We start from the raw sequence: 17,917 nt of genomic DNA on the forward strand, positions 1-17,917 counted from the left end.
ACATATCATACCTCATCTTCCCCCCCCCCCCCAAACAAACAGAAATATGCTTTCACTTATGAAAAGTGGAACAAATATACTCTATTGACTATTCCAGATGTTATGTTTGTGGGGTATGAGTCAAAATCTCAAAAGCCAAATAGGGAAATCACATGAGTCAAAGGGGCTTATAACTAATCATTTTGTCAAGAAAATAATCATTACCTGTATTGCATTCTGCAGTCACATGGGCTCAAACGAAATTTGTGTTACTCCTGGATTGATTGATTGATCAATTAGCTAAATCACACCTTATCAAAATCCCAACAACCAAAATCAGAATATGCCAAATCAAAATCCCAACATATAAAATCAAAATCTATAAACTAAAATTGTTAAAATTATAAATTACTCATTCTATTTTCTAAGTTTTAAATTTATTATTAGAAAATACTTTTTAAAATGTACATATGCAAAATGCAAGCTGATTGATAACATTTATAAAGATTAAAATGTATTATCTTCATAAATACAGTTATATTCTAATAAAAACATTTTAAAAGCAATCACAACTTTTTCTTTTTAAGAAATTTAAATAATAAGGCGCATTTAGGGCTAGAGCCTCAAGCTGCGAACAAATTTAGACTATGTATATAAAGTGCTTAGAATCATAATACACAGCCATTTCTGTATAAACAGAAAATTTTTAAGGTGGCATCGTTTTAGGTTATATCTCATATTGTGAATACCTTCACAACGAGTTGCCATGATATTGCACTACTTCGAATAAGTAACGCTTCACCTAAGGAGAAGACTAGTGTTACTTATTCTCAGATAGGTACCACCACCCAGATAGCACTGTTTCAGGGCTATTTGGCCCTTCGTCAGTGAGTGGGTAGGTACCCAAGTGATGCAATGATGGCAAAAACAGTTATGAAGTATAACTCCACAATATGAGAGATGCCTGATGGTGTATGATGTATTTAGACCATACTAGAATACTACACAGCCAACATATCTGTTTGCACGAACAACAGATCAAGATTGATCTGTTTGATCTGATTGATCTGTCTCGACTGATTACACAGTCGAGGTGAGCGGTCCTCTATGCAACTCAGATCACTACTTTTTAGTAATAATCTCTTCTCCAATGGAGCCTTTCTCTCATGGCCATTCTCAGCCACATGTTTAGCATTAAAAAATGGCAAATGGTATGAATTTAAATAATATAATTAGAAAATTATATTAGTTAAATTTTCTTTCACAAAGTAGGTAATGAGATAACTACAAATTATCTCACACACTGTTCATTTACCTACAGAATACCAGAAAATCCAGCCCATACTAGAATACCACACAGCCAACAATCTTGATCTGTTTTGCACGAACAACACTTCCAAGTACACAGTCGAGGTGAGCGGTCCTCTAGGCAACTCAGATCACTACTTTTTAGTAATAATCTCTTCTCCAATGGAGCCTTTCTCTCATGGCCATTCTCAGCCACATGTTTAGCATTAAAAAATGGCAAATGGTATGATCTGAAAGATTTCTGTTTTTTCCTTGGTTGGAATACTGTATGTCAATGTTTGCTCAGATCTTGTCAGCAAAATCTTGTAGAGATGGAATCCTTTATTCCACACTCCATCTTAAAATCTCATCCTTTATTTTACTTATTGGGAAATCAAACCTTAGTTTCCCAATAAGTGTGCTCAAGAAAAGAATGTTGCATATCGCAACTGGCTCATATCCAAATATCCAGGTTCATTTTCTGCCTACACTAAAGCTTGCAACAATTGTAAAGCAGCTATTAATAAGTAAAAACCAGATTTTGAACAGGCTAAAAGTAGAAAACATGCTTCTTGCCCAAACAGCAGTTGAGCATTCAAAGTCTCTTACCAAAGCTATTTGCTGCAGGTTTTGCACATCTATACACCCACCTATAGGAAGGGAGGAGGGGTTATGCTATAAGAAACACATAAAATCCAAGGAAGTGAAGCCAGTCGACATCGCTGAACAGTGCAGTGTCGAGTCAGTTTGGTGAATCTATAAACTAAAGACATAAGCATTGGGATATCAAAATTGAGAGTAGGAGTGTGCTATAGGCCTAATGACTCTGATGAGTATAATAAGAACCTGTACAGGGAAATAGAGTGGGCCAGTAAATCAGAGAGTCTTATATTGGGCGATTTTAATCTCCCAGATATTGACTGGAATTTGTGGGTTGGTCACTCACACACTAGCAAGGCTGTTGTGGATTTATTGGATGATTGTTTTCTATATCAGCATGTTTGGGAGGCAACTAGAGGGAGTAATACTCTTGATTTGATTATCAGTAGTGATTCTTCATGCATTAAGAATCTGCAGATAGAGGAACCACTAGGTGGCAGTGATCACAGTGTGCTGAAGTGGGATTTACTCAGAGAGGTAACTACCATCAGGGGTAAAAGGGAAGGGTTATTGCTTTTGTAAAGGCGACTACGATGGTCTGAGACAGTATTTAAATTCTATACAGTGGGACCAACTGATGATGTTACCAACAGCAAATTCAAAATGGGAAGCATTCAAAGAACTTATCTTGGAAGATACTAGGCGTTACATACCAACTAAGAAATATTGTTCAAGGTTTAGGCCTAAATGGATGTCAGATGAACTAATGAGACATATGGCAGAGAAGAAAAATGCATGGGATATATATAAATTAACACGTGACACAGAAGCCTATGATAGATAGCTGGTCTGTAACCAAGTTACAAAGGAGATTAGGCAGGTGAAGGCAGATTACAAGAAATCTTTGGCAAGGGATGTAAAGAAAAACAGCAAAGAGTTCTTTACTTATGTAAACTCTAGAAGGAAGAGAATGAATCAGATTGGTCCACTTGATATCGATGGTTCAACTGTTGATGATCTTGTCAGGCAGCTAACAAACTAAGTGAATATTTTGCACTGACATTCACACATGAGGAGTTATTCAGCGAGGGGAATGTCAGAGGTGATGTAAACTCTGGCAGTAAGCTAGATAATCTTGTAATAGCTGAGAGTAAAGTGGAGGAGAAATTGATGAAGATAAACACAAGAAAGGCACCTGGGGTGGATGGGATCTATCCAGTTATATTAAAGGAAGTAAGCAAACCCTTAGCCGTAATTATGACAGCTTCCTTGGACTCAGGGGAGGTACCCATAGACTGGAGATGTGCAAATGTGACCCCAATTCACAAAGGAGGATCAAAGGCTGACACAAGTAATTATAGACCTTTGAGTTTAACTTCTGTTCCAGGAAAATTAATGGAGGCACGGGTTAAAGAAGCACTGCAGGATCATCTAGACAAGACTTCAGTTATAGCTCTGACACAGCATGGTTTTTTTAAGAGGAAATCTTGCCTGACCAATTTGATTGGATACTATGATGCAGTCACAAAAGAAGTGGATGCAGGGAATAACTTTGATATTATATACTTGGATCTTAGAAAGGCTTTTGATACTGTTGCACATGGAAGACTGCTGCACAAATTGGAGCAGTGTGGCATTGGAGGCAAATTGCTGCTATGGATAAAGGGGTGGTTGAGGGGTAGAAGACAGAGAGTGGTAATCAATGGACACTGCTCTTCGTGGACTAATGTTATTAGTGGAGTCCTTCAGGGTTCAGTGTTGGGTCCATTGTTGTTTTCTGTATTTATAAATGATATTGATGATGGTATATCAGGCTTAATGTCCAAGTTTGCAGACGATACAAAGGTTGGCAGGGTTGTTAATGACACTAATGACAGTACACTGCTGCAATAGGATCTAGAAAAGTTGAGCAGATGGGCTGAGAGGTGGAAAATGAAGTTTAACATTGACAAATGTAAAGTACTCCATATGGGAAGCAGTAATCCCAGAGTAACGTATCAACTCTGTGGTACCACACTGACAGTGGTAGAGAATGAAAAGGACCTGGGGCTAATTGTGCAGGCAGATATGAAGTTCTCTGAGCAGTGCAGACGGGCTGCAAGAGTAGCTCATGGTGTCTTGTCAATGATATACAGGAATTTTTCTAGCAGGGAATGGTCAGGCCACACCTTGAGTACTGTATACAGGTCTGGAGGCCTCATTTAAAGAAGGATGTAGAGCTGCTGGAACGAGTACAGAGAAGGGCAACAAGATTAGTGAATGGAGCAAAGGGTTGCTCTTATGAAGAAAGGCTTAAGTTTTGTAAATTACAGTGTCTGGAAACTAGGCACCGGCGAGGTGATACGATAGAGGTGTATAAAGCCTTGAAAGCCTTGAATATAAAGCCTTGCTGATGGGATTCTTCCTCAGATTCTTGCTCAGAATAATCACCTGAGAGGGCATAAATTCAAATTGAGGAAAGACAGATGTAGGATAGATGTGCGAATATTTGCCTTTAGCCAGCGGGTAGTTGGTTGGTGGAACAGACTTCCATCCATTGTTGTGGATGTTGATAGAGTAAATAAATTTAAGGCTCAGCTGGACAGGTATTTCGAACGAACGGAGGGGTGAAGTGGAAGTTTTTTTTTTTTTTTTGGCTGATGCTGCATAAGCTTGCTTTTTTGCATCATATGCCTCTACTAATGCTATTTTTAAACCTGATAGCACTATTGCTTCCTCAGCTAATGATAAAACTGACTTACTAGCATCCTACTTTCTTCTAATTCTTGTATTGACATATCTAAGTAAACTATCTTCTACCATTCCGACTACACCCCACTCAATGCCTCCTGTGATCTTCTATCAAAAGGATGTCAGAAGAATTTTATGCAATCTTGATCACATTAGAATACCAGATGTCTTGATGGTATTTCTTGACTTGTTCTCAAAACCTGAAAACCTGATCTTACTCTTCTGTGTCACCTTTTTTACACTTCCTTGTTCCACTGGTGTTTTTCCTTCTGCTTGGAAATTTGCTCATATCCAGCCAGTTCCTAAAAAAAGGTGACAAATCCCTCCAATCTGATTATCATCCAATTGCACTTACCTCTATTCTTTCCAAAGCAATGGAGAAATCTATAAACTGCCAACTCCTAAACTATCTTGAAACCTTCCATCTAATCAATGATTTCCAATATGGATTCCATCAGTGTCAATCTACTGGTAACATTATGGGTTATGTTACCCCTCTATGGACAAATTCATGGGCTCTAACCCCGGTCTAATCAAGAAGCGTGTGCTGCGCACTGCTGCTCCTTCCCACCTGGCTATGGAGGCGCCTGATGAGAGTCATCTACCACCTAGTACTTATATGCAATGTGCACTTCTAACCAAATTGGACTTTTTAAAATCATCTATTTCATAAATTTATATTTATACAGAAGTTCAGCCCAATACTCCAGAATTGGTCAAACAAATGAAATATAAGCCAATTTTGGGATATCAGAGCCAATAAAATCAAAACAGGCTCTTTTTATTAATCCAAGCATTCTAGATGCTCTGGCAGTTACTTTAATAATATGAGAGGTAACCATTACTAGTTCTTAATACCCCTAAATCCAAAATATCATGTATCTTTTTTAATGAGTAGGGATTCCAAAGTATAATTACAACAGATAACTAATTGTTTGTGAGAATCAGTTATGGTAATGGCATGGCATTTATCAATATTCACAGACAGGCCATGCCTTTTAATAATCCAATTATAAATCAACTGAATAACCTTTTCTAATTCCTCACAGTCCATAAACTGGTTAATCTCTCTCTCTATATATAATTTCATGTCATCAGCATAAGTAAGGATACTGAACTTGGCTTTTTGAAAACATACATATATGTCATTCAAGAATATACTAAATAACAAAGTACCAAGAAATGAACCCTGTGGGACACACCTCTGTATATTAATGTGATTCAAATAAAAATCATTAAAACAGATTATACTTTTCCTATTTTTAAAATAGTCTTGAAACCAGGTTAAAGCTAGTCCCATTACACTCCGAGCAGGGCTCCATGACCTGCTCTGAGCAGTGCAGATGGGCTGCCGGAGCAGGTCATGGAGTTTTGTCAGTGATATGTGGGAATTTTGCAGGTAGGGACGGGGAAGTGATTGTGCCTTTGTGTGGGGCAATGGTCGGGCCACTCCTTGAGTACTGTGTACTAGTCTAGAGGTCTCATTTTAGGGCGCCTCCGTAGCCAGGTGGGAAGGAGCAGCAGTGCGTAGCACACGCTTCTTGATTAGACCGGGGTTCGAGCCCGTCACCACCAAATACGGAGGATGCGGAAAGGTCAGGAATGACCACCGCATATTCACGGAGCAATATGGCCTTAGTTGTTAATGCTCCTAAAAACCAAACAACAACAACAACAACAGCCTCATTTTAGGAAGAACAAGTAGTGAAGAATTAAGTGAGATGAATAAAGTGAGAAGAATAAAGGGGTTTTCTTACCAGGAGAGGCTTAAATTCTGTTAGTTGCACCATCTGGAGACTAGGCACCTGCAAGGTGATCTGATTGAGGTGTACAAGGCATAGATTCAAATTGAGGAAAGACAGTTGTAGAATAGATGTGCAGAAGTTTACCAGAGAGTAGTTGATTGCTCAAACAGACTTCTATCTGTTGTTGTGGAAGTTCATAGCCTTTAATAAATTTAAGGCTGAATTAGACAAACATTTGGGGTGACTGGATGGGTGAAATGGGAAGGGGTTTTTTTTTTTTTTTTTTTGATTGATGCTCTATAAGTTTGCTTTCTTGCATCGTATGCCTCAACTAATGCTAATATACCCATATCAGCAAGCTTAATACACAATATATTATGAGAAACTGAATACCTTTTTGAAGATCTAAATAAATTATATCCATCTGTTTACCGTTATCAAGTGTCTTCTTAAAATCATGCTCCGTAGTCAATAAATTTGGAACTGTCGACCTACCTTCTATAAAACCATGATGAATATGATGTATTTTATTATGAAAAAAAAGGCAATTTTTTTATATACTATATATTCCACAATGTTAGTGATTGAGCTTGATTTTTGAATTGGTCTATAAGAAGCAGGATTACTTTTATCACCTTTTTTATATAAGGGACTAACAGTAGTGATCTTAAGATTATTAGATAAATGACCTGTCTTAAAAATAGTGTTTATGAAATGTAACAGTTGTTTACATAACATAATACAGCAATTCTTCCAAAAGGCCATTGGGATACTACCCAATTTAGTATTATAGTTTATTGGAAATTTGCTAATTGTTGCTACTAATATTTCTGGGCTAATTTAAAAATTACTAATATGATCATTTCCCAAAATATTCTGCAAAGTAAGATTATTGTTACTGTTATCATTTTTTGATGAATACAGTTTTTCAAAGCATTCCACGAATTCTTTCATAGTTGGTAATAATTCATTTTTTTCTGTACTTGATTGGATTACATATTTGGTCCAATGATTCCAAAATAAATTAAGGTTATTTTTCTTAATAACTGAAGGTTCTATTGAGGATAAATATTTATTATAAGAAATTTTTATTCTATATTTCACTTCTTTCCAAAAAATAAAAATAAAATCTACTGTAATCTGTTAAACTGTTACTTTATTAAACCAATTTTTTTTTATTTCTCAAACGTTTTGATTATATCATAATTAAACCTACTTGGTTTAATTATGATATAAAGTTTAATTATATTTAACTTCAATTATGCAATTTTCAGAAATGTAATTGCACACAGAATTACTGTATATAGCAAACAAAATTCTCATTAGAAACATTCATGTATTATTATCTTTTTTTTATAACAATAAAGACTACTTACTAATTTTGGTTTTTTTCCCCTTTCCTATGCATATGAAAATTACATTTTTGTTTAGGACAATGCAAAATGTATTTTTTTTTATTTAAGTTTATTTTTGGAATGCAGAGTGAAAAGGCTCATCACTGCTGTCCTCACAGCAGTGATGAGCCTTTTCACTCATCACTGCTGTCCTCACAGCAATGATGAGCCTTTTCACAAGGCTGGCCACTTTCTATAAATTTATAGAAAGGTTCACAACCAAATTTCTGAAAACGTGAACATTTATGCATCCTGAAAAGAAATTTTTCGGGACAAAATACTGAAAACCGAAATGTGTGGTCACCCTGCCTAGGAACCAGATTCCTTTTCAAACTAGAACATGCCATGATAACCTTCCCCCATAAGCCTCAGGAGTCCATCAAATCTAAAGTTAATTGCCAAGACTTTCATCTTAGTCTTCCCTAAATGTCTGAATTTATATACAAGAACAATTTTCCCTATCTTGAGATGTTTTTCCAACAAGACCTTATATTTTATGACCAGATGATCAAAATGTTGAAATTTGTCAGTAGTTTCAAAATTTTCCATGAAAAATTTTTAAAGCTAAAAGATTATCAAAATTACCCCTATGCTAGAATTCTTTTGGTTTTTAAATATTTAGAGGCAAATTCCACACATTTTTCTTGCTCCCTGAAGTATTTGTATACAACTCTCCCCCAAGTGTCCACAGACTACAGTTTGACAAATGCTGCTTTATGTCATAAAGAAATATTTAAATGTTTGTGCTAAAAACATAAATGTTTTTAGCACAAACTAAAAACCTTTATAATTTTCTTAAACATAACTGGGAAGTGGGTAGTGCTGAAAAATGAACTGCCATATTTTGGAGGCTCAAATATATAAATATAATTTTTATTTTAATGCTCAAAATTTTTGGGAAAAGACTTTTATAATCATAAATTCAAAATACATGTAATATACTAATTGATTAAATTTATAGTTTCATAAGTTCAGCATTTCAGAGAAGAAAAAATATTTAAGATCTAGCTTTGCCACAAATAAATGTAGCTGTACCTAGAAAGTAAGTTGCTAACACTTGCCAAAGTTCCATAGTGACAAGAAGAAAGCCATTGTAGTCTCCTGCTGTTGAATGGATATGCTGAAGATAAGAGAGTCCATCGAGATCTCCAAACACATAATCCACAACTAAAAAGCCTGAACAAATAAAACATTATAATATTAAAAGGAACAATAATATTACCTGTGTGAAAGTCATCTTCAAACAGTTTAGCAATGCGCAGTAAGCCAATATGCTGCTAAAATTAAAAGATTAAAAAGGAAATACAGCAGGAACAGCCTAATATACATTTATGTAAGTGTTAGCTCTAATTCTGTCTGCATCCTGTAACATCATGATGAATTTGAGGTGTTGATAAAAACATCAAAGGCAGATATTGTTGGGATATCAGAGACATGGTGTCACATGAATATAAGGAATGCAGAAATGGAATTTGGGGAGTGCAATGTGTACAGGAAGGATAGACAGGATAGGAAGGGAAGAGGGGTTATGCTATTAGTTAATAAACACAAAATCCAAGGAAGTGAAGCCAGTCGACATCGCTGGACAGTGCAGTGTCTAGTCAGTTTGGTGTGACATAAGCACTGGGAAAGCAAAGTTGAGAATAGGAGTGTGTTATAGGCCTAAGGACTCTGATGAGCATAACAAACAACTCTACAGAGAAAAAGAGTGGGTCAGTAAATCAGATTGTCTCATAATGGGGGATTTTAACTTCCCAGATATAAAATGGAACTTGTGCTTTGGTCACTCACATACTAGCAGGGCTTTTGTGGATTTATGGGATGACCGTTTTCTACAGCAGCATGTTTGGGGGGCAACTACACGGAGCTACTGATAATCTGATCAACTACACTTGATCTGATTATCAGTGGCAATTCTTCATGCATGAAGAACCCCAGGGGCTCACATCTGGTGTATGGGCTTGGCAAACCCAGGGTCCTGGGCTGGATATCATCATTCTTCTCTTCTTGCTTTCATGGTGATTCCCTTCTACTTCTGACTTGCACTCTCTCTCTCGCTCTCTCTCAGGGTAATGCGGGAATTTTTTTTTTTTGGCTGGTGCAGCATAAGCCTAAGGCTTCCTTGCACCATATGGCTTATAATAATAATAATAATTTGCAGATAAAGGAACCACTAGATGGCAGTAATCACTGTGCTGAAGTGAGATTTACTCAAAGAGGTAACTACCATCAGGGGTAAAGGGAAGAGTTTTTGCTTTTGTAAAGGTGACTACAGTGGTCTGAGACAGTTTTTAAATTCTATACGGTGGGACCAACTGATGATGTTACCAACAGCAAATTCAAAATGAGAAGCATTCAAAGAATTAATCTTGGAAGCTATTAGGCTTATCATACCAACTAAGAATTATTGTTCAAGGTTTAGGCCTAAATGGATGACAGATTAACTAATGAGACATGTGGCAGAGAAGAAAACTGCGGCGCCTCCGTAGCCAGGTGGGAAGGAGCAGCAGTGCGTAGCACACGCTTCTTGATTAGACCGGGGTTCGAGCCCGTCACCACCAAATACGGAGGATGCGGAAAGGTCATTCAGGGAATGACCACCGCATATCCCGGAGCAATATGGCCTTAGTTGCTAATGCTCCTAAAAACCAAATAACAACAACAGAAGAAAACTGCATAGGATACATAAAATTAACAGGTGACATGGAAGGCTATGATAGATACAAGCTGGTCTGTAACCAAGTAACAAAGTAGGTTAGGCAGGCAAAGGCAGATTACGAGAAATCTTTGACAAAGGATGCAAAGAAAAACAGCAAAGAGTTCTTTACTTATGTACACTCTAGAAGGAAGGGAATGAATAAGATTGGCCCACTTGATATCAATGGTTCAACTGTTGATGATCCTGCTCAGGCAGCTAAAAAACGAAATGAGTATTTTGCATCTACATTCACACATTGAGTTATTCAGGGAGGGGAATGCCAGAGGTGTATTAAACTCTTGCAGTGAGCTAGATGATTTTGTAATAACTGAGAGCAAAGTGGAGGAGAAATTGTTGAAGATAAATGTAAGAAAGGCAACTGGGGTGGTTGGGATGTATCTATCCAGTTATATTAAAGGAAGAAGCAAAGGAAGTAAGCAAACCCTTAGCCATAATTCTGAGAGATTCCTTGGACTCAGGAGAGGTACCCATGGACTGGAGATGTGCAAAATGTAACCCCAAATCACAAAGCAGGATCAAAGGGCGACAAGTAATTACTGACCTGTTAGTTTCCTTATTGCAGGAATTTCAACATTCATTAGCAATTCAAGATAATTCTTCCCAGTAACAGGAAAAGCTGTAATCTGATTATCACCACAGACTGATCCCTGTTGCTGGCCTAATAAACATTTATAATAGTTGTTACAATTCAAATGATCCATTTCATTTGAACATCACTTTGTCTGATCATATAATTACAACTTAAAAATCACCAGCTTCACTGCTCTTCTGAAAGTACTACCTACAAAATTGTACTCTTTGTTTCAGGATCATCTTTTCAAATCGTAAGCAACAGCCAAGAAATGAAAGAATTGAACTTCTGTCCTTTAAGATTCTTATAATACCTGATTGACCTAAATGCACTGCATTTCTTGTGGACAATGTTTGAGTGATTTCTTTGTGATAGCTGGTTATATGCACTTGTAATGACTTAGATATTTTAGATATTTTCAGCATGTTTTGATGTTCTTTTCCTCCTAAAGTTTTTCTTATTGATGTTGTGAACAGTTTCATGTTTTTCAAAGTTACCATGGAGACAGGTTATTGTTAAATGCATTGGCATCCTTGTTCTATATTGATGATTTTGCACAAACTGAATCTCTCTTATATTTTCATACTTCCAATAATATTTCAGAATGCATTTCCTTTCTTCAAATGTTAGTTGAATATTCTCCATACTCATTAGGTCACCACAGTTAATCTGCAACATAATGAAAACCATTAAAAACCTAACTGTTTATTTTAGTTTAAAAATGAACTATTTTTCATTCAAACTGATAGTTCTGTCTAGCAAATTATGGCCTTTTAACCTGGAGCTGTTAGTTCAGGTTCTTTGAGACCCCAAACGATTTTTTTAGTAATTCTGTGCTCTTCATCTCAATACCTTACAGCGAAAGTGTTTTTCTTCTTTAATTTCCTAATGAAATTTCCAGAAATTTCTATTAATCATCATGCAAAAAGGGGGGAAATTCAAGATTGAGTTAAGCCTATTTTCAATAAGCATGTGCTGAAAAACATGAATTTAAAATTAGCAGTTTTCTTGCATCCAATTACTGAAGCACGTGTTCTTTATGTTTTATAGCAGTGTCTCCAATCATTATTCTCATTCGTTCTGTGTCACAAAAGAGCCTACTGGCATACAACTATTGTATGCCAGCCAGGGTTTTTTTTTTTTTTTTATTGACATTTTGCTCAATGTCAATAAAAACAATAATGGAAGATAACTATTTGGATAAGAGAGGTGATGAAAAAGGTCTAAAGTATTTGTTTAAGGCACTGCGGAGGGTGTTTTATTTTCAAAAAAAATTTAAAGAAAAATATAGCTTATTTTTCATATAGCTTATTTATATAAATATTAAAAAATAATGGATTTTTCACAGCTGTACATATAATAGGTTGAAAACAAAGGAAGCACCAATTTAACTATTCCTTGCCAATTTTTAGGATTATAAATATGCTCAGTTAAACACAGTAACTTTTTACTCCATTTAACTAAGTGTGTGTGAGTAATCTGAAAAATGCGACCAGTTATGAGTTAAAAATTTTATGCATATTCTGACTTACCCTTGTATATAATATACAGGCCAATAAGTCATAATACTTCAATTGTACTTCTATTAGTAGTTATTCATAACAAATTCAAACGTAAAGATAGCTAAACAGCTCACAAATAAGGAAAGGAGGCGTAACTCCTTTTGCTGATGCTATCGAGGCAGTGTTAGGTGGGTCGGAAAACTGCTAGCTTGGGGGGAGACAAAGACCAATAGATTGACAGTAGCCACTGGCAGAGGTGAAAGAGATTCTTGCACTGCTTCTATTAGAATGAGCAGAAGCCTGAAAAACAAGATGCATGGTATTTCAGAGACTGCTGGGAGCCATTGCGGTACAAGTAAACACATGGGTTGTGTTAGGGTAGCTAAGAATAGAAACAGGTGCAGGTATACTTGCGTGTACACCAATGCTAGGAGTTTAGTAAATAAATTTGATGAATTTGAGGTATTGCTCAAAACATCAAAGGCAGATATTGTTGGGATATCAGAGACGTGGTGTCACACAGATATAAGGGATGCAGAACTGCAATTTGGGGAGTACAACGTCTACAGAAAGGATAGACAGGATAGGAAGGGGGGAGGGGTTATGCTATTAGTTAAGAAACACATAAAAACCAAGGAAGTGAAGCCAGTCGACATCGCTGGACAGTGCAGTGTTGAGTCAGTTTGGTGTGACATAAGCATTGGGAGATCAAAATTGAGAGTAGGAGTGTGCTATAGGCCTAATGACTCTGATGAGTATAATAAGGAACTGTACAGGGAAATAGAGTGGGCCAGTAAATCAGGGAGTCTTATAATGGGAGATTTTAATTTCCCAGATATTGACTGGAATTTGGGGGCTGGTTACTCACGCACTAGCAGGGCTTTTGTGGATTTATTGGATGATTGTTTTCTACATCAGCATGTTCGGGAGGCAACTAGAGGGAGTAATACTCTTGATTTGATTATCAGCAGTGATTCTTCATGCATTAAGAATCTGCAGATAAAGGAACCACTAGGTGGCAGTGATCACAGTGTGTTGAAGTGGGATTTACTCAAAGAGGTAACTACCATTAGGGGTAAGAAGAAGGGTTATTGCTTTCGTAAAGGCGACTACGATGGACTGAGACAGTATTTAAATTCTATACAGTGGGACCAACTGATGATGTTACCAACAGCAAATTCAAAATGGGAAGCATTCAAAGAACTTATCTTGGAAGCTACTAGGCTTTACATACCAACTAAGAAATATTGTTCAAGGTTTAGGCCAAAATGGATGTCAGATGAACTAATGAGGCATATGGCAGAGAAGAAAAATGCATGGGATACTTACAAATTAACACATGACACAGAAGCCTATGATAGATACAAGTTGATATGCAACCAAGTTACAAAGGAGGTTAGGCAGGCGAAGGCAGATTACGAGAAATCCTTGGCAAGGGATGCAAAGAAAAACAGCAAAGAGTTCTTTACTTATGTAAACTCTAGAAGGAAGGGGATGAATCAGATTGGTCCACTTGATATTGATGGGTCAACTGTTGATGATCCTGCTCAGGTAGCTAACAAACTAAATGAATATTTTGCATCGACATTCACACATGAGGAGTTATTCAGCGAGGGGAATGCCAGAGGTTTATTCAACTCTAGCAGTAAGCTACAGAATCTTGAAATAACTGGGAGAAAAGTGAAGGAGAAACTGTTGAAGATAAACACAAGAAAGGCACCCGGGGTGGATGGGATCTATCCAGTTATATTAAAGGAGGCAGCAAAGGAAGTAAGCAAACCCTTAGCCATAATTATGAGAGCTTCCTTGGACTCAGGGGAGGTACCCATAGACTGGAAATGTGCAAATGTGACCCCAATTCACAAAGGAGGATCAAAGGCTGACACAAGTAATTATAGACCTGTGAGCTTAACTTCTGTTCCAGGAAAATTAATGGAGGCACTGGTTTAAGAAGCACTGCAGGATCATTTAGACAAGACTTCAGTTATAGCTCAGACACAGCATGGTTTTGTTAAGGGGAAGTCTTGCCTGACCAACTTGATTGGATACTATGATGCAGTCACAAAAGAACTGGATGCAGGGAATAACTTTGATATTATATACTTGGATCTTAGAAAGGCTTTTGATACTGTTGCACATGGAAGACTGCTACACAAATTGGAGCAGTGTGACATTGGAGGCAAATTGCTGCTATGGATAAAGGGTTGAGGTGGTTGAGGGGGAGAAGACAGAGAGTGGTAATCAATGGACACTGCTCATTGTGGACTAATGTTATTAGTGGAGTCCCTCAGGGCTCAGTGTTGGGTCCATTATTGTTTTCTGTATTTATAAATGATATTGATGATGGTATATCAAGCTTAATGTCCAAGTTTGCAGACGATACAAAGGTTGGCAGGGTTGTCAAGGACACTACTGACACTATGCTGCTGCAACAGGATCTGGAAAGGTTGAGCAGATGGGCTGAGAGGTGGCAAATGAAGTTTAACATTGACAAATGTAAAGTACTACACATGGGAAACAGCAACCCCAGAGCAACGTATCAACTCTGTGGTACTACACTGACAGTGGTAGAGAATGAAAAGGACTTGGGGGTGGTTGTGCAGGCAGATATGAAGTTCTCTGAGCAGTGCAGACGGGCTGCAAGAGTAGCTCATGGAGTATTGTCAATGATATACAGGAATTTTTCCAGCAGGGATAAGGAGGTGATTATTCCATTGTATAAGGCAATGGTCAGGCCACACCTAGAGTACTGTATACAGGTCTGGAGGCCTCATTTCAAGAAGGATGTAGAGTTGCTGGAACGAGTACAGAGAAGGGCAACAAGATTAGTGAATGGAACAAAGGGGTGCTCTTACGAAGAAAGGCTTAAGTTTTGCAAATTACAGTGTCTGGAGACTAGGCACCAGCGAGGTGATCTGATAGAGGTGTATAAAGCCTTGAATGGTTTAAGCATGCTCAATGCTGATGGGATTCTTCCTCTAGCTCAGAAAAATCACCTGAGAGGGCATAAATTCAAATTGAGGAAAGACAGATGTAGGATAGACGTGCGGAAATTTGCCTTTAGCCAGCGGGTGGTTGGTTGGTGGAACAGACTTCCATCCCTTGTGGTGGAGGTTGATAGCCTAAATAAGTTTAAGGCTCAGCTGGACAGGTATTTTGAACGAACAGAGGGGTGAAGTGGAAGTGGGTTTTTTTTTTTTTTTTTCTGCTGATGCTGCATAAGCTTGCTTTCTTGCATCAAATGCCTCTACTAATGCTAATGCTAACTCCCTTTCGGCCAATCTGCTTCTACAGCTAAAAATTAAGCTTCATGATTTTCTGGACAGACTAAAGTTTAACATTTTCCCCTGACCTTCCCTGATTTTTCAGAATGCATACATCCTCTCTGTAACATTATATTTATACTTATTCATTCTATTCAAATTCATAGGTGTCATGCACATGAAACTTTTCTCAAAATGTGATGCTTACCTTGAGAAACATATATACATAAGTAGTTAGTTATCAATGAACTAAATATATTATAATGCATTATTGTTTTTACAATACATTAGAGAAAATGTAATTCATTAGAAATGAAGTTACATACACAGAAGGTTTGATCAAAAAGTTCAGTGAAAAATCTTACAATTATTGAATGCATAATTAACAAAAAGATAATGGGCAGGGCTTACAATATCTTTTGAGTGTGTGCACATAATGTTTTAATTTGTTAAAGGCTAACAGAAAGCTGCTTTGAGTGAACACTTTTTTTTTCACATTTTTCTCGATTACTGAAAATGAAAATTTGATCAATGTACAAATGTTAACTTGTAAAATTGGAAAGACCGTCATAGAAATACATGAAACATCATTAGTTTTTGGAGATGATGCTATGACAATTTAATAGGTTTCAAAGGTTTTTGTTAGGAAAATTTTTGGTTTGAAAATGAAGAAAGAAGTGGCTGCCTGTCAACATCCAGAAATGATCAAAATATCAATGAAGTTTATACACCAGCACTTAAATTAATCAAATTGGAAGTTGAATCAAATCTTCTCTTTCAGCTAATGCTCAGGCCATTTTGATGGCAGATTTGGGCATGAGGCGAGTGAATCATTTTGATGGCAGATTTGGGCATGAGGCGAGTGAATTCTCTTGAGATCAAAGACATTATTGAGCCCTCATTTCATTTCTGTTATTTGTGCAAGCTGAAGCAGACCCTTCAGACAAGCATTATAATAGGTGACAAGTCACTGGTTTTGTGGATATGATCTAGAAACCACAGTTTAAAGCTAAAAATGGAAAATGTCATCAAATAAGGCCAAAAAAGGTGCAGCAGTCAAAATCACATGTGAAGGTCATGCTGATTGTATTTGTTTGATAATGAGGAGATAATGCAATCAAAATTTGTTCCTTGAGGGTGTCACTATTAACCCCTTTTCAGTCCAAAATTATTTTTGCTGTCTTCCCAATCCAGTCCAGCTTTAAAATTGAAAAAAAAAAAAAAAAAATTGCTACTCAAAATTTAATTTCAAAAATTATTTGCTTTTGGGTTGTATGCATGATAAAACATTTTATAAACTCTTTACACATTTTAAATGTTAATTATTTATATTATTTTAGTGTGTGGTATTTCTTGAAACTTTAAAAATCTTGCAATCCTGGTTTGAGGGAGCATGTCTCACAATACCAAACTGTTTCTTTTTCTCCCACTTCTAACATTTCTGTCACTACATAATTGCGTAGTCTTTTTTTCTTATTTGGATTCTCATTTTTCATTACAAAACGAGGGTGGACAGCCTGTCTTCTGCATCTGAACTCAATAACCTTTTTCTAGAAAGAAGGATGTCATTTCAAACATGTCATCTATTGGTCAGCTGTATTTACAGTACCTATATTCATTGTGCATTCAGTGACCCTTTTCAATCTAAATATTTGCCTCCCTCTACTTTAGCCATTGTTACTTCAATTATTATAGAAAGCATGAGTGCAGTTCTTTTATTGTTCCATGCTAATACTTTATCTTGTGTTTGAAAAGCAACAATACTGTGTGGTTTTCAGTTTTCTTTGTGGTCTTCATCACTGATGGTAATTTCTTTGTAGTTCCCTTAACATGCTTCTTAGTTGTATACAGTTGAACTCATTTATAATGAGGTTCGGTCTTATGAGCAAACAGAGAAGAGCTGACTGGAAATGATGTATTTTATGAGCAAACAGAGAAGAGCTGACTGGAAATGATGTATTTTATGAGCAACCATTTCACAATTAAAGCAATCACAGTAGTTAAAAGCTTCATGGATATAATGAGCAAATCTATAAGCCATTACGAGCAGTGGCCAAACTGCAATATGAGGGACTAAGATCTATTATTGCTTTACCCATTTATGACATTTGCCCCTTATTGCTTTCC

General features: G+C 36.8%; 1 protein-coding gene across 1 annotated transcript in view; it reads right to left on the bottom strand.

Moving 5' to 3' along the window:
- The window catches only part of LOC150089115 (transport and Golgi organization 2 homolog), an 86,209-nt gene that overhangs the window by 31,879 nt on the left and 36,413 nt on the right, over nucleotides 1-17,917 (bottom strand). The window contains exon 4 of the mRNA XM_090387902.1: nucleotides 8,797-8,911. Within this exon, the coding sequence (XP_090244028.1) occupies nucleotides 8,797-8,911 (115 nt within the window). The remainder of the gene's footprint in view (nucleotides 1-8,796; nucleotides 8,912-17,917) is intronic.

The sequence above is a fragment of the Mastigoproctus giganteus genome, chromosome 2, assembly GCF_048544385.1.
Source record: "Mastigoproctus giganteus isolate SK-2022 chromosome 2, ASM4854438v1, whole genome shotgun sequence".
NCBI lineage: Eukaryota > Metazoa > Arthropoda > Arachnida > Uropygi > Thelyphonidae > Mastigoproctus > Mastigoproctus giganteus.